This window comes from Denticeps clupeoides, chromosome 12, assembly GCF_900700375.1.
Source record: "Denticeps clupeoides chromosome 12, fDenClu1.1, whole genome shotgun sequence".
Lineage (NCBI taxonomy): Eukaryota > Metazoa > Chordata > Actinopteri > Clupeiformes > Denticipitidae > Denticeps > Denticeps clupeoides.
The window spans coordinates 4914270-4931730 of record NC_041718.1 but is presented as its reverse complement, the minus strand read 5'-3'; the positions used below and the strand labels follow the sequence as shown (position 1 = coordinate 4931730).

At 44.5% G+C, this 17461-nt stretch overlaps 1 protein-coding gene across 11 annotated transcripts in view; it reads left to right on the top strand.

The window, feature by feature from the left end:
* The window catches only part of chl1b (cell adhesion molecule L1-like b), a 64768-nt gene that overhangs the window by 27557 nt on the left and 19750 nt on the right, over window positions 1-17461 (top strand). For 7 of the 11 annotated variants that reach the window (XM_028997807.1, XM_028997802.1, XM_028997798.1 and 4 more), the window contains exons 1-16: window positions 542-673; window positions 7605-7827; window positions 8339-8356; window positions 9068-9176; window positions 9744-9934; window positions 10384-10506; window positions 11332-11502; window positions 12331-12366; window positions 12554-12665; window positions 13007-13188; window positions 14148-14279; window positions 14355-14495; window positions 15764-15875; window positions 16284-16450; window positions 16536-16701; window positions 16970-17094. In XM_028997807.1, coding sequence (XP_028853640.1) covers window positions 7728-7827; window positions 8339-8356; window positions 9068-9176; window positions 9744-9934; window positions 10384-10506; window positions 11332-11502; window positions 12331-12366; window positions 12554-12665; window positions 13007-13188; window positions 14148-14279; window positions 14355-14495; window positions 15764-15875; window positions 16284-16450; window positions 16536-16701; window positions 16970-17094 — 1885 coding nt within the window. In that variant the 5' untranslated portion in view covers window positions 542-673; window positions 7605-7727. Of the gene's footprint in view, window positions 1-541; window positions 674-7604; window positions 7828-8338; window positions 8357-9067; window positions 9177-9743; window positions 9935-10383; window positions 10507-11331; window positions 11503-12330; window positions 12367-12553; window positions 12666-13006; window positions 13189-14147; window positions 14280-14354; window positions 14496-15763; window positions 15876-16283; window positions 16451-16535; window positions 16702-16969; window positions 17095-17461 lie in introns of those variants that run through there. The other 4 variants (XM_028997799.1, XM_028997800.1, XM_028997803.1 and 1 more) reach the window with 4 other exon arrangements.

The window sequence follows — 17461 nt, the reverse complement described above, 5'->3', positions numbered from 1 at the left end:
CAACAGACTGTGACATAGTGGCATAATGTCCCTTATTTTCAGGACACGTTCGCCAATCCGGACCAGCACTGGGAATTAAGTGGCTTGACCTGATGCCACACAAAGGATTTCACTGAAGCGAGAGGTTTTCCTCCTGGAGAATTCACTCAGCGCCACTATGGTGTCCTCATTAAGGCACAGTGCAGCGCTCCATCAGCAATGATGTTCACAGCGCTACGGAACACAGCAAATTGCCATACGCAGATCGTTTCGTTTTGCTGGCCAAGAGCTCGAGGGTGAGGATGCCGGGTCCGGCATTCCTCTGCTTTTTTTTTTTTTCTGTACACTCGCGATGAATAGCCTTTAGATCTGGCTTTGTCCGTATGATTGTCAGTGGCTTAATGAGCTCCTTTGCCAAGAGAGAGGCTTTGGCAACATATGTCTCCACTGCGCCTCAGACTCGAACTCGGCCTCAGCTCATGTGACGGGATACACCGGGAAAAAGGGACCGTGTCTGTATCTGCACCCCCCCCCCCCCCCCCCCCCCCCCCAAACTGTCTCAGTCTCTCCCTCCTCTCTCTGGCTCTCTCTCTCTCTCTCCTCTCTGTCATCTTGGGATTTGGGAGTGTGTGTGGGGGAGGAAAAGCTCCATTCATCTCACTCGGGATCGTCACCGAGAATGAGCCTCTATCCCGTAAGTACCGCCACTTGTTTTTTCCGCCGCGTTCGAGTGAGTGCCGCCCGTGAGGCTGTGTTCGTGATTAGCCTGCTCCGGTACTGGCTTGTGGTGGAAGGCAGGCAGGCAGGAATTTTTGTAGAGCTTGCTGTCTGTCTGTCTTAAAGGCTCGAATTGTGTCTGAACGGTGGTGATCTGAGTTGAACAAAATAAAGATGCAGATTTGGCAACAAATTGCTGTTCTACTGACATCCTACACAATTGCAGAAGCAATTTCCACTCAGTTTTCTGTCTAAAACAAGTGGAATTAACTGCTGGAGTTTTTAAGTCATTAAACAAGCATTTTGCACAAATAGGTAAAAACAATGTATATGCATAAAGAACAATAATAACTTTAAGATTTTTTTCCCCAATTCCATCCCCCATGTATGATGAATAGATGAAACTGTGCAGAAGATGAAACTGCACAGATCTCAGTTTTGGACAGAATTTATGTTTTCTTTAGTCCAGCCAGGACTCTGTAAACTTTCACAGTTCAGAGCTTAGACTCGTCCGCTGTCTCAGTCATACAAGGAGACTGTAATTGAAAGAGGGGGAGGTTTGTGTTATCAGAGAATGATGGTGCGGTACGGAACAGTGACACATTTCTAGCCTCCACTGTCAAACAAGAGAGGAGCGTGTCCAGATGTTCTCAAGGCAGGATGCAGGAAGCCGAAAAACAAGTGACATTCACAATAAAACCGATCACCAGCCATTGTCTTGATTTCATGTGACAAATTGGAATGTGGAACTTTTTTTCTCGGTTGACAAGCAAACTTTATTTGATTGAAGATTGGTCTGACAAGCCATCCAAGGTCTGTGGAATGAGTCCCATCCATCATATCCAGCTGTGGCATCCTGGGAAATCGCCAGCATCAGTCAGATGGAGTGTTGGCAACATGGCGTGTTGATTCGGGCACAAAAAAAAAATTCCTGTCCTCGCCACGCTCACTCTGATTCCACTTCGCTGCCGGCTACTCTGAGAGGATCACAGTCTAAGATGATTACTGTGCTGGGCATGCCCTGCTCCTCTGGGACTTAGGACTTCAAAGAGTAAAAAGCTATAAAAAAGGGAGATGGAAGGGGGAAAAAAAAATTAAAAACCGTTCCCTCACCCTATCGCACCAGCAGAGGAGACACACTTTTCCCAATGGTTGCTTCCTCAGGCACATTAAGGTGTGCATTTTTGGAAGTAGTCCTAGATTGCTAATCAGAATTATTTAATAAAAGTGCTGATCATTTTATCTGCATGTTTGGTTTGGTGGTGGACGGGGTCCTGAGATGATTTTTTAACAGACATAAGCTTTCAGGGCTCTGCACTGTGAACAAGTTTTATTATGAGGACAGAAGCCAGAGGAAAAGAGTACAGGAGGGAGGACCAGGATCTTGCACAGCGTTGCCAGATTGTTTTATTGAATTTTGGGAAAATATATATTGATCTAAGTATTGGATTTATGTATGACAAGAAGTCAATGCAATGTTGGCTGAAACAATTCGTTATCTGGCAACATGTGACGTTTTGACTGGCATGGACTGAAATCATCCAGAATGAAGAAGTAGGGTGCATGACAGCTGTCAGTCATTGCCAGAGACTCCAATTTTAAACATAAAACAATTAAAAAATAAATCATTAAAAATAATTACACACTGACTGTTACAGAAACAGATAACTAGTACCTTTACATCTACAGCATTTATCAGACGCCCTTATCCAGAGCGACTTACAATCAGTAGTTACAGGGACAGTTCCCCCCTGGGTCTGTGTCTTGCTCAGGGACACAATGGTAGCAAGTGGGGTTTGAACCTGGGACTTCTGGTTCATACGTGGGTGTGTTACCCACCAGGCTACTACTACTAGCCCCCCTGACTCTAAGCTCTGCTGCCGCTTCACACCTTCTGCGTTTCCCATCATTGGCTGAACACTTCCTGAAGAGTTCCGGCTCCTTAAACGCTCTGAGGCTAAACTCTGCACCTCATTCGTGTTTTCGTAGCGTAGCTGCCGGAAACGGTGTCCTCCTGCGCCCGCTTCCAAACAATCGCCTTTTTCCTGGTGCCTGCCGAAGTTAATTAGGCGGAGCGTCTGCAGTTTCCCAAGATGTGAATGAATGCTAATGGCGAATGGCTTTAAAGCGCTGCCTTCGTATTTGCGTTTCGCAGTTTACAGCCCCGCTGTGCCATAATACACCCAGCAGGGCTCCATATTTAAGGAGAGACGAACAGGGCCTTTTATAACGGAGCGGCTGCATGGAGCTGTGTGCATGTCACGTAGCGACACCTCCAGTTCTCATTCATCCGGGTGGAGTTGACTGGATTTGACTTGAAAACATGCATCATTTATGCCGCTTTTTTGCATGCTTCTTTTTCTCCTTTTATCTCGTTGCGGAGCGGATCATGAGCCGAAATCGCTTTAGATGTTTATGATTATATTAACGTTCCAGCCAGCACAGAGGGACGATGCTGATTGGCGGAAAGTTGTGCCCAATGCGCTCTAATGACTGCGTCCGTTAATTACGCTGCTTATTAGAACTTTCAGAGGCAATTTACCAGTGACCGCTAACTATGGCCAGCTTGCACTATTGCCATGTAACGAGCACAGAGAACCAGGCTGGACTTTTTTCTGTATTGTTTTTCACATTTTTCACAGTGAATATAGCTCCACAATAATCTATTTTATTTATTAAAAGTACATTATTTCCTATTCGCACTGCAGTGCACAATGCTAGCTAACACTTTACTTATCTATGTGCATTATTGGTTATGTTGGTATTTACTTATGAATTATGGGGGCGTGGCATCTGTGTGGGGGTAGGGGCGTGACATCAAATTAATCACAACCAGGCTTTGCACATTGTTCCTTCATTTTCACAGAGCTTTTACTTAATGGAAAACTTAATACTTAATTAGAAAATATTGAATCTTTCTGTGTTCTTAATCATCCTCTGCATTGTGTGACATGCAAGAAATAAAATGATGGATCCATGAATAGAAAGTGATTCGATTCAGTATGATGATTTTGTTCTTTGCATATAACAATAATCTGTGTTCTATCGTCATTTAATACTTCTTAAAGGATTCTTTAAAGGAGAGATTTCACCATTGTTACTGCAGTATTACCTTACATTTCTTTACATTTCCCATGGCAGTGCCTCTATTCTCCTGTTACCATGAGGACCATTTTATTACCACTGTCCCTATTCCAGCAAAATATTAACTGGAAATATTTCGCTGAAATGAGCTGGTATTTGGTTGCTTGTGCGTCCAGATGGGTGGCGCTCTGGAGCCCTGATGCCGATAAAAGGCATGAAGCTCTGGCTGGTGTCTTCATGCTTGACAGCTCTGAAGCCTTCCATGAGTTATTGACCTGGGATGTGGTGGTCCGCCAGGGTGACCGCTTCCCTCATGGGTCGGTGGAGGTTGTTTGTCATCTCACTGCCTCAAACTGGAGGTCGTGAACCCTGCAGTTCATTTGCCGGGAAACGCTTGACATGCATCGGCATTCCGACTCCATTCCTCCACATCTCCCCGGTCAACCCCTTTCCTCTCTCCTCCTCATTTACTCCTCCTCTCAGCCACCTCCCATCCCCTTTCACCACTCCCCCGCCCCGTCCCCTCCACCTGCTACCAGCACGAACCCCTGAAATATTAATGGTGTTGAAATTGAATGGCTTTCTCCCAGGCGTGCATCTTGAAGTGGGGTGAAATTGAGCCAAATCTCAATTAGTCAAGGTTATTATTTAATACCACTCCGACTTCCTAATCGCATTAAGGACGCTTGTTTTCTGTTTAGCCGGGACTGCATAGACTTTAGTAATAAATGAACTGTAGCTCACAGGTTTGCTGGGTTCGGTGTAGAATTTATTTTATTTCTACCAAATCCTGGGTTGACGTAATTCTGACCAAATTACAGCAATACACATGAACTGTGTATTTCTGTTTCTAGTTGTACTAATTCTGTTTCAGTTGTACTAATTCATTACTACTAATCCCTCTGAGCATTCAGACCCAATACTAAACTGGGATCTCCTTGCATCTCTCTAGCCCTCGAGTAACTATGTTGTTACAGATGATTTGTTACAAACGTTCGTGCAAACGCACAGTTTTAGTTCCTAAAATATATGCTAATAGTCCAATTCATTAGGTAAAACAGTAAATGGCGCTCAAATGCTTCTTAATGTTGTAAAGCCGACCAATTCTTTAATTATGTGGAGATTAAATCGACTCTGGGTTTTGAGCATGGCCAGACGTGTGCCTGTGGATTCGCACTCCTTCCGTCCCAGAGTATTCTAATCCATCCTGACAAGATGGGAATGGATTTAATCCTATTATAGGCTTTCAGAGAAAAAAAAATCGCCATCACAGCCACCCAGTTTGTAAATCTGCAGCATTTCAGGCCAAAATGCAGAAGTGAGGCCAAACAGGCCAAACAGCAACTTTGACCTGCCGCGTTGTACGGAGGGAATCTTAACATGGCGACGTGTAGAAGTGTGAAGCGAGCCATCGGGTGCATGCTGCCAAGTCTCCTGACGAGAAGAAAGTGGGCGTCCTTTCACGCAGCTGAGGGCCCTCAATCACGCGGAACAGCGGGGCGGCGGTGGGGGGGGGGGCGCTCGCGCCGAGCAGCCGTATCCCGTCACCTTAAATTTATGCATCTTTTCACTCCTGTGATTCCCCGCTCATTCTGGGAGCTAAACGGGTTTTTTTTTTTTTTTTTTTACTCCCTCTGCTTAGCTGCGTAAGGAGCGATTTAGCGGAGCGAGAGAGTCTGCACTCGTTCACTGACTGGACTCCGGGCTACGTCCCATCCATCCGCCCGGCCGCTTGCCGGCTCGGCCCGTTATCTCCGCCACGCAGGACGACAGGAGGTCAGAGGTTACACCAGCCTGCATGCAGCGAGAAGATTTTAGCCTCCCGGTGTTATCAGTCTGAAGATTGAGGCTGGAGGAGATGGCGGTGGGGGATTAGGAGCAGCCGACAGCCTAAACGGGACTCTTTCTCCGAGCCAGCTCAGAACGGAGTGAAAAACGCGCAGCCCTCCATTCTACGTGACCCCGGTGAGCCAGATGGCCACGTAATATCTCGCTAAATGCTCGACAAAGGGGGAAAAACTGCTAATTAAATCTGATGGCGAGCAGTCAAGCACAGTTTGAATGGGGTGCAACCCATCTGAACAGCCTCGGGTTGATGGAGCAACGAAGGCCGGGCAAACTGGGGGCAACCAGGGGCCGTTGTCATGCAAGGGGAGCCACTTTATAGTTTACTATAAAACAAAGATAAGGCACCCCAGAGAACCACGATCCAATTACTGCAGTCTCCGCCCACCTTTTGATTTGAACCCGGCTGCCGCTGCATCGGACCACCGTCGGCGGGAATTAACCAGTTGTTGCCTCAGGAAGCAGATGAGAGGAAAATGTGGGCTCAGTGCTGCGATTGGGAAGGATCACGGAGGTCACTATCAAAATAAGCAGCCGCTGAGTCACGGATGCTCCCAGACGGTCTTAATAGGGGGCAGTGGTGGCCTAGCGGTTAAGGAAGCGGCCCCGTAATCAGAAGGTTGCCGGTTCGAATCCCGATCCGCCAAGGTACCACTGAGGTGCCACTGAGCAAAGCACCGTCCCCACACACTGCTCCCCGGGCGCCGGTCATGGCTGCCCACTGCTCACTCAGGGTGATGGGTTAAATGCAGAGGACAAATTTCACTGTGTGCACCGTGTGCTGTGCTGCTGTGTATCACATGTGACAATCACTTCACTTTTAACTTTAATACGGTTACAGTCACAATTAGGGGGCACAGGAGAAGCCCTCCTGCTACCGGAGGAAAGGATGGATTGGCCCGTTCTCTCTTTTATTCCATCTTTGCACGCGTCCAATTCGATTGGTTAACAGAGGCCTGCGGATTAAGGACGCAAAAACCCCCGGCACTGCGAGACTGGGAACCCACCGTTCGGAGGACAGCAGTCCTGACGGAAAATGAAGGGAGGGGAGGAAGGCACCAGCGGAGCATGGCTATCTGCGACGAGCAGCGCCCCCCCGTTAAAATAAAGAGCTTAGCATCGAGTTATTCCTTCATGTGCAAATCCCCTTTCTGTCTTTTTTTTTTTTAAATTAAAGGCTTCATCCACGAGGAAAAAAAAGAAACATGGTGACTTTCTCCAGGGGGCAAAGGAAGTCACAAATACCAAAATGTTCTTCAACCTGTACGTGCGCAGCACCGCGTGCGGTTTTATGAAGCTGCAGCATTAGCCGGCGCCACATGCGGCATGCGGCGGTCAGATAAGATCTCTGCTTGGCAAATTACCGATCAGGCTGACCTAATAAGCCCTGTCAGGGAGCGCATGAGGGCAGATAATGAAGTCCGAGTGCTGGGACTCGGGGAGCCCGTGGGTGAAACCGGCCAGCGCCGGGGAGCCGGAACGGTGCCCTCGGCCTGCTGCTTGCACTCCGCCAGCCCTGCTCGCACATTAGCGTGAGTACATCAGCCCGGTGTCACTGGCCTCATGCGGGTTTTTTTAAGAGCACCAGAACCATCCAAGAGAGCCAAGCGTCTATGACTGTAGTAACGTCTAATAATCCAAACCGGTCTCTGTTGTGAGGGCTTGAATTTGTAATTTCCGCATCTGCCATGCATCTAAAGCACAACAGGCAGTCTCAAAGATGGATTTTATTTTGTTCTCTTTGCATATTTTCAAAAGAAAAGCCAATAAACAGAAGTTCTTGTCTTCGGGGGATGGGTGATACAGAGCTTTAATATGTAGATCATATTTCCAACAGATGCATTTTTCTGTCTCTGGAGATGATCGTCCGTTTGACTGCGTGTGCTGCGCGTGTCTGTTTGAGTCTGTTGAGTTTGCCGTGTGGGTGGAATCGCTTCAATGCCCTGATTTCGAGTGTGTGCGCTGGTGTTTCCTGCCAGGTCCCGGGTCCGGTGCACGGCACAGACTGAGATGAACTGAGGTTTGGATGAAGAGCAGTGCAGCAGCAGCGTTCCTCGCATCCTCTCCGAACTCTGCGTGGGTGTGCGTTCCTGCGTGAAGCCATGAGGCCGCTCTATAGCCCGGGCGTGGCCTGTGTCCTGGGCGTGGTCCTATGTCTCAGAGTCTTTTCTTCTTCCGCTGCTCTTGACATCCCCCTGGAGGGTAAGTTGACAGCCATCAAGCGTGACACTTAATAAGATGACAAATTTCCCAAAATATCTAAACTAGGCTGTCACGTGTATAATTAGTCTTTGATTGCACTACGCTTTTCAATTTGAATTATTTCACTACATTTTAATTGGTGTCTATTTTTTGAATGATGAGGTTTTATGGGCAAGGGAAATGAATGCCAGTGCAGTAAAATAAAAAAAAATGAAAAGATCTCACTGCACAATGCATAGCAGCGTTTTGTTTTACAGACATAAGATATGAATGAGAAGGCCTTTGAATTAGCTCACACTCCCAGCAGGTGGCTTTCATGCTGAAGTATTTTACCGTTGCCTTGGTTACAGGATTCAAGTTTTTGACTTGTTTTGAATTATTCAGCATTGATTTCCAGGACCTGTATATATATATCCTTTAATAAATAAATTGTTTTATATCATGATGATGATATGACTAAAAGAATTCAGTGTATTTATGTTTGTTTTCTCTGCTGCCGTGGACCTTCTAGTTTTAGCTCATATAAACAGTAAGTTACATTATTATTACTTCTTGTAATCTTTCACCTACATCATCATCTTCCATCTTCATAAATACTTGGCGTAGGCTGCTGTAGATTGTAGTGTGCTTATGTGGCAGAATATGCTATTTCCATTGTGATCAAGCACACATCTCTACGCATATTTATATCAAGAGACAGAAAGTACTGGAAAAAAAACGAGATGCTCGGCTGGAGACGACGTGTGGTAAGTGATCAGTCAAGGCGAGAAGGTGAAAAGTGATGAGACTGATCCTTAATGGCAGGCCGACCCGGTGACTAATCCTTCCCCCAGATGATGTGTGTGGGTGATAAAACTGGGGTACGTGTTTAAAATAGAGGAAAACAATGTGGCTCATTCATTGGATCAGTCAGGCAGCAGGACCAAAGGAAAAAATCCATATGCATTTCAAACCATTTTGCTACAATTAATGCGTGTAAAACTCATCTTTCATCATCAAAGAGGGTGCTGTGGAAGACACAGATAAGACTTAGCACAAGGGATATGTTCACTAACATCACATGAAGTCAATGAAGCAGCCAAACTGGGACTTTTTTTACCCGCTTTTACCCGCAAATGCAAACGTGTCCCATGTGCTAAGCCCTACTTGTGCTAGTAAAAAAAAACACAGAAAATACTGATCACATTTCAGGGCCTTATGTTCCGCAGGTAATTGTGGTTCTTTCCTTTATTTGCTGCAGTTGAACAGCTTCCCACGATCATGGAGCAGTCATCGAGCCCAATGATCGCCGCCCCCTTTGACGAGAGTTTCACAATGGAGTGCGAAGCCAAAGGCAACCCGGAGCCGGAGTGAGTAACATAAGCTCGTGCATGGCTGGAGAGGCTCTAACTCATTAGGCAAATGGGAAATGGGAAATCTTTTCTTTTTTTTTAATGGGAAATGGGAAAACAAAAAAGTTGATAGTGTTTTGTCTCTGCCACCAGCTGCAGGGATTTGGAGTCAACACACCATTGCTTTTTGAGAGTTCTGTCATAATTAAGCGGATTTATTGTCATTCTGGTGATATGCTCCACAGTTAGTGCTTATGAATGACTGTACGACAATAAAGACACAAATTATGGTTGGTCATCACAATGGTTTCTGGAAGACTTATAGTTGATAAGACAAGTTGACGGAAAAGTATGTTTGCCGAACTTTGGGTGGTATAAGGTAATAAAGTGTACATGTTCCTCCATTGCTGTTTTACTCTGGGAACAAAAGGTGCAGTTGTATGTTACACTTAACAAGCAGCTAGTACTGTTGCTAAGCAACAACAGCCATCAGGTACATAGCACTTAGCACAGGTATTAGCTAAACTAGTTAAATTCTAATGAGCCGTGGTGTAATGTGAAATCTATGGTGTTATTGTTTGTAAGGTTCCGGTGGACAAAAAATGGGCAAGAGTTTGATCCGTACCAAGACTCTAGGCTGAGGACTGAAGATGGCTCTGGGACATTCACAATTCCCAACAACGGGAACCTCTCAGACTTCCAGGGAAGCTATCGCTGTTACGCCTCAAACAAACTGGGGACGGCCATAACAGAGGAAATTGAATTCATCGTCCCCAGTGAGTAATGCTATAACTTCTGTCTATTACAGTTCAATCATTGTGAATGAGAACATGCTCCTCTGTGAGTTCTCCAGTGTACTAGTCAAGGAGAAAGTCTCAGAAAACCCCGGAACAGTGATTCCCCTGTTCCCCTTTCCAATGGGAGACCAGAGGGACAGGAAAAAATGACTTATATGCCCCGTACATCATTTCCCCAGACATATTTTTCATTTTGCTTCAGAGCAAAACGACATCAATCTTCAAAAGATAGTCCTTGCTTGGAGCAAACTCTGCCAGCTCTCAGTCAGTCGGCACAAAGTTCAACAGTAGTAATGACCTCCTTTTTACCTCCGCACTGTGAATTGTCCCGTAAATCAAGACTGATTTGACAAAGCCTCAGCGACGAAGACGTTCGCTATGCCACCTGCAGGAGATGTGGTGCAACTGAACGTTTTTACCCTTCACAGATGTTCCGAAATTTCCTAAAGAGAAAATTAACCCCATTGAAGTGGAAGAGGGCCAGTCTGTCATTTTAGAATGCAATCCACCCAAGGGCATCCCACCACTGCAGATCTACTGGATGACAATTGGTGAGCTGACAAACACAAATTCACCTGAGTAATATATAGAAAACATGAAATATTATGAGATATTTTGAAATAAGTTAAAATAACGAAAGAAAAAAGTTGCTCTTTTATGGTTTGGAGATAATTAATAATTGGAAAATAACGTCTTCACCATCAGAATTCTTCAATGTATCTGCATATCTGATTTGCTAGCAGACGTGATACTGCAATGATAAAAACATTTGGACATGATGTCCAACATGATGTCCTCTGATGGCACCATGAAAATGTTTATGAGAAATGTTATGAGAAATGTATTAGAAAATGTTAAAATGAGGAGGAGACCAGATCTTTTGATCAGTGTTTTGTCTTTCGGGAGGAATTGCTAATCAAAAATAGGTACTATAGAGGATCCCAGTTTTGATTTAAGCATGTTAAGCATGTTAAGCATTTAAGTTAAGCATTTCTTGCAATTAACTATAATGGTTAAACTAATTACACTCCAACCATAGGGTAGTTAGTTTCTCTTTCTAGATTTTATCTGTTTTTAAACTCTGAGGACCACAAATATTTTATTTGAAAATAAGAGTCTTTTTGTCAATACCTATAACTATGATAAAATATTTGCATGAAGTCTGCATAAATCAGTGTTCACTGGGATTTCCAGAGCTATTTGGCTGTGAAATTGCTTAAATAAACTGAACCTTTAATGTCTTTAGACTTTTGACTTCAGTTGGATTCTTCTCATTAAGTAGAAAGCTTTTAATCTATGCAGGCAGCCTCTGACTTGCAAATCCATTACATTACCCAGACACTGTTTACAGCTTTCCCTCATTTATATTCTCTCAGACCTTCAACACATTGAGCAGGACGAGAGGGTGTCTATGGGCCTGAACGGGAACCTGTACTTCTCCAACGCCCTGCAGAAAGACAGCCGCAGGGACTACTGTTGCTTTGCCTCCTTCCCCAGGATACGGACCATTGTGCAGAAAACGGCCATGTCCGTCGTCGTCAAAAGCAGTGCGTTTCACAGTTACACACACAGTTATACAGGTTGAGCTCTGCTCAAGACTGTACTGAGGTGTGCTTTCTGCACACTTCTACAGGGTGGGCCATTTATATGGATACACCTATTAAAATGGGAATTGTCTGTGATATTAACATCCTGTTTGTGGCACATTAGTATATGTGAGGGGGCAAACTTTTCAAGATGGGTAGTGACCATAGTGGTCACTACCCATCGGTCATCTTGGATCCAACGTTTTTTCAGTAGGAAGAGGGTCATGTGACAGAAATTTATTGGTGATTTCACAAGAAAAATAATGGTGTGCTTGGTTTTAACGTAACTTTATTCTTTCATGAGTTATTTACAAGTTTCTGACCACTTATAAAATGTGTTCAATGTCACCAACCATTCCCATTTTATTAAGGTGTATCCATAGAAATGGCCCACCCTGTAGTCTATAATCTAGTTCTAGGATCACGTATGATTGTTTCTGCGGCAGCCACTTTGCCTAAAACCGGCATCACTTTGTAGTCTAATTTATACACTGCAGAAAGTGTTCCCGTTCTCTCATTGATTTTTTGTCATTGTCACACCTGCGCATGGACGCATCTGGTCCCTCTTTATTCTGGTCACTTTCACATTTGTTCATCACTACCCAGTGCCTGATGTTCTGAGATGTGGCAGATGAAAAGGAAACAGCATCAGCATCAGTTTGCTTTTATAACATTGACCATTACACATACCATTTATATTTGGAAAATGTTGGGTTTTTTTTTTTATTTTTCTTTGCACGCCTCCATGTTTCATTTTTATTTGTGTCTTCCATCTCTCCATCTGAGCAGGGTTAAATGGTGACCCAGAAAGCAGTCAGATCCGTGGTGAGTGGTGTTTCCAGTCAAACACTCATCTCCTTTGAGCCATGTGCTGTACTAGATGATGTGTCACTCCGTACATAGTTATCAGGCATCCAGTGGAAGTAGTCAAACCCTCTTGGTCACAAATGTGCAACGTTTTGCTTACGCCGTGCCTTACGTACTGGATCTGATGTCTCTGCTGTTGCCATAGCCAACGCCATTCTGGAGAGGAAACCTAGGCTGCTGACGCCATCTGGTGTTAAAACATACACACACCTCGTGAAAGGAGAAGATCTACTTCTTGAGTGCATTGCTGAAGGCTTGTAAGTACTGCTTTCTATAAATACTGGAAGTGATGAAAGTGTCAAATTACATGTTATTATAAAAATAATAACCCAAATTTTAAACTGCTCTTTTGCATGTTTCTATATAAGCAAATACATTAATAATGATTAATACATTAATGCATTGTATTGCCATGGTAACATTAATTAGAACTTTAGTCATTATGGAGCCACATAGGGATACGTGTTCTTAGAGACAGAATGGGAACGGTAACCGCAGACTTTGTAAGTTGATGTGCTACTAGAAGCCTTCCACGTTAGATAAATTATATTTTTAGATTATATAATTATTTGTCTGTGCATTTGATATCTTCTCAAAGCCCAACCCCCAACATTGAGTGGGTCAAAGTGGGTGACAAACTTCCAGACCGAGCACTTTTGGAGAATCATGGGAAGCTCCTAACCATTCCGGAGGTGCAGGATACAGATGATGGGAAATACATGTGCAAAGCAAAGAATCCTCACGGGGAAACTACTCACTACTTTCACGTGACTGTGGAGGGTAAGGGTCTTCGTTTAAACACAGACCACATCTTTTTTATTTATTTTTTGGGTCAGTCGCCTCAGTTTGCCTGGTTCAGTCAGACATTTGACAGAAAATGCAACTTCATTAATAAAACATCTGCAATGGCGCAGCTTGCACACAAGGTCACTGTCTGATACTTATAATTATGTTATGTGCGTTTGAACTGTGTTACTTTATTAATTGTTAATTGTGTGTGACAATGGACTATTATGGGGACTACTCTTTGGCTAGTATTTCATTTTTCTTGAAATATGTATTAAAAAGTAACGTCGTCAAGACTAACAATGCAGAACTCGTGGATGGTGCGGGTGGTAGTAGGGTGGTAGTAGCCTAGTGGGTAAAACACTCGCCTATGAACCAGAAGACCCGGGTTCAAATCCCACTTACTACCACTGTGTCCCTGAGCAAGACACTTAACCCTAAGTTGCTCCAGGGAAACTGTCCCTGTAACTACTGATTGTAAGTCGCTCTGCATAAGGGCGTCTGATAAATGCTGTAAATGTAAATGTGGTGCCAAATGTGTGCGGATTTTAATTAGGTTCAGAAGATGCATCATGTAACTGTTCACAAGTCACATTGAATGAAGATGTGAGCCTGCCGCTTGCATTCTAGTGAAACCAGGCTGAAAAGCAACATCTCTTATGTTTGTTGGTTGTATGTTTTTGATATCTTGCCATATGTGAGTATTATTTTACCTGTGAAATGTGAGTGTTTATTTGGCAGTTAAATGATTAAATATGGATTTTATCTTGCTTGGTTCCATTATGTCACATCAGTGCTGTGTGTGAAGAGAAAAAAATAGAGGTTCGTGTGTATCGGCCCTCACAACATAGTTTTGCTGTGCGATTGCCTTAAAGATGATATGTTCTTCATTTAATAATAATAATAACAATAAAAAAAATTATTACTAAGTGATTTTTTTTTTTATTTTCCAGAGCCACCCCGGTGGGAGTTTGAGCCTGAGAGCCAGCTGAGTATGATCGGCACCGACGTGCTCATCAAGTGCGCCGTGACGGGCAACCCCAAGCCCACCGTCTCCTGGAAAGTCAACGGCCTCTCTCTGAATGGTGCGCCCATCACCTCCCATCACCAGCCCTGACTGTGCAGGAACCTTGTTGACAAACCTCTGTGTCTCCCTCTAGATGTCCCCGCCTCCAACAGGCGAGTGTTTGACGATAAAATTGTCCTGCGCAGCGCCACTTCCAGTGACAGCGCCGTTTATCAGTGCGAAGCCTCCAACAGGCACGGGACCATCTTAGCCAACGCCAACATTATGATCATGAGTGAGTACGCCCACAATTGTTTAGCCTCGCGTGTCTTTCAATAGCCCCTCCTTTGTGGAAAAGATGCACCATTGTGCTCAGCGTTGGTGCGATCGTGGTAAAATGTTATCTTTCAATTTGCGACACCTCCTGGTCTTTCCCTGGCAGCTTCGAATAACAGCGCAAAATGAAATGCAGCCTGCAAAGAGAAGGAAGAATGTGTTGCTTAGTGACAGCAGGTATCTGTTGCTTTGTAATTTGACAGATGTAGGCATCAGGAATGGGAGATATGGCGAAGCGATGCTGCGGAAAAGGAGAGGTGGCTCCTAGCCTTTATTAAAATTTCTTTTTCAGGAGAACAGAGGGGCTGGGCTGGTGGTCTACCTCACGTTGTTTTTTTTTCTTTGGCTCAGCTCCCATTGGACCTTCCCAAAATTTAAAAAATAAAGAAAGCGGCTCTTTTATATGCTAACAAGTCCATCCTGCCTATTTTCATTCAGCGGCTGTAAGCAGAGCATGTGCTGCTTTCATCTCGAAAGATAAAACAGAAGCAAGCATCGGAGAAGAGAGGGGACAGTCCCCGTCTCCGTGTGGCTTTTCAATAAATTGTCTGGGAGTTTGTTTATAGTCCTGCAGCCGCTGACTGTCTGTGGTGCATTTTTTGAAACGATGCTCATCTCTCTCTGGGGAGAAACTGGGGGAGAAGACCGAGGACAGCTGGAACTCTGGTCCTGGAAGGACATTTACAGTCAGTGTTGTTGGGTGTGTGTGTTATTCAGCAAAGCGAGTCACGAACCCACGCGACGATATGCATTTCACACCCTGACACAGACGCACAAAAAATACAGACAAAGTTGGCATGTCTGTAAATCCTATGAAATCCTATGAATCCTTATATTAAAAAGCATAGCTAGATAGATAGATATATTGATAGATATAGTTTTGAGAAGATATTGAATATTGTGGAGTGTAAAGAGAAACAAGAATGAAATATCTGCTTTGTACCTACCCACCCGGCTCTTTTTGTCATTATTTCTGTCACCCAGAAAATTAACTTTATTGATCTATACGACACATGCATGCCTGCTAGAGTCCAAAACAACATATAAATTATATAAGTATAAAAATTTTACAAGTTCAATACCAAAGCAAATGTGCTTATAGATTATTCAAGAATTGAACTAGTGAACTTGTGTCATAATAGAGAAATTTTCAGGTTCTCCAGTGTTTTTATCTTTTATTTAGACGTTGTGTGCATGTGTATTACTTTGTTTGCCCTTTCCTTACAGACCTGAGACCTGTGATTGTGACTGAGGACAGTCAGCAGTACTCCGCCATTGAGGGGAAGGGCGTGGTCCTAAACTGTAAGGTCTTCAGCTCCCCGCCTTCCACCATCTCCTGGTGAGTCTCTTCATTTTGACTTTGCACCAAAACGCTGGGCAGAACACGCTCAGCATGCACCCTGTCCCCAGCGATTACGAATGAAGCGCTGAGCGATGCTCAGGTCTGCTTGCTTTGAGGTTCACCTTCCTCTGGTGCCCATCCCGGAGCCCTGCAGCGCCCAGCAGGGTGCAGCATAGCTCCAGCTCAGCGCGTTCGGTTTCATCTCCCTCTCGCTGTTTGCGCAGGCAAATGGGCTTTGATTACACATCATCACCTCAGTCTCATTTCACGCCGTCAGGCTCAGAGCTTGGTCCTTGATGAATCGCAGGTCGACCTTTTGCGCGCACTGCAGGTGTCAACGCGAATAAATAAATCAAGTAATAAAAGGCCCTGAAAGACAATTCGATCCGACCTGTTCAACTCCAGGAGCCGAGAAGACAGCGCCGATCCTGTGAAGGGCGAGCGCTTTTCTGTCCACGAGAACGGCTCGCTGGAGATCCACAAGATCGAGAGAGACGATGTGGGAGAGTATTCATGCATCGCCAAAAATACAGAAGGCTCGTCGGCCATTACCGCCAACTTAGACATTAAAGGTGGGCTGCTGGAACACATCTTCTGTACGTCCTAATGTGTACAGTGCAGTTGTCAAATTGTCAAAATTCATTTGGGTTGCTCCAGATCCCACCAGAATCATAGATCCACCGCAAGACCAACGGATCCTGATAGGAACCACTGCACAGTTCTCATGCCAGGCCCGTTTCGACTCATCCTTCAGCCGTGACTTTGACGTGTTCTGGCTCAAGGACGGCATAGTGATAGCCCTCAATGAGACTGAGGATTCTGGGTAAGACACCAAGGACACTAGGTGTGCATGTATCATTAAAGATTGTGTTTCTTTCTGGTTTTATCCATTTATCTATTTAAATGTTGAGGACATCTTTGACTTTACACAAGTAAACAAGCTTTTTGTGTAGCAATACACTTTACACAGCAGTTTGAAAATAGCGCACCGAGTGATTTTTCTTATTCTTTTGGCAAAAACATGAAATGTTTGCGGACGGGTGACTCTGCGAGTGACTAATCGATACTTGACTCCGTCATTGGGTCGGTAGGTATCTTGTGGAGGACGGGGTTCTTCAGATCATCAACGTGAGCTTCAGAGACCAGGGCCGATACTCGTGTGTCGCCCGGACTCCAGTGGACCAGGATATTGCATCGGCACAGCTTATTGTCCTGGGTGAGCAGGCTTGCATCACACCAAATGCACATTGCGCAGCATGGCCTTGAGCTAGAAGTAAACATCGACTGCAGCCGCCCAATTTTAACACAATGCACCGAAAGACGCATCAAAGAGACATAAAAAACAGAAAACATTCAGGCTCAACTCAGACCCTATTCATCAAGTAGGGATTACACAGCCAAGCGACTTCTGATGTGGTGCTTGTACACTTGTCTGTGCTTGTGAGATTATATTGAATTATTTGCATAATGTACATTTAATTTTTAATAAAATTTTGGAGAAGTGCAATGCATAGACTAGGGAAGACACAAGACTTTGCAAAAAAAGAGGGTGTAATACATACAGGGGTTTTACCAATCCTACG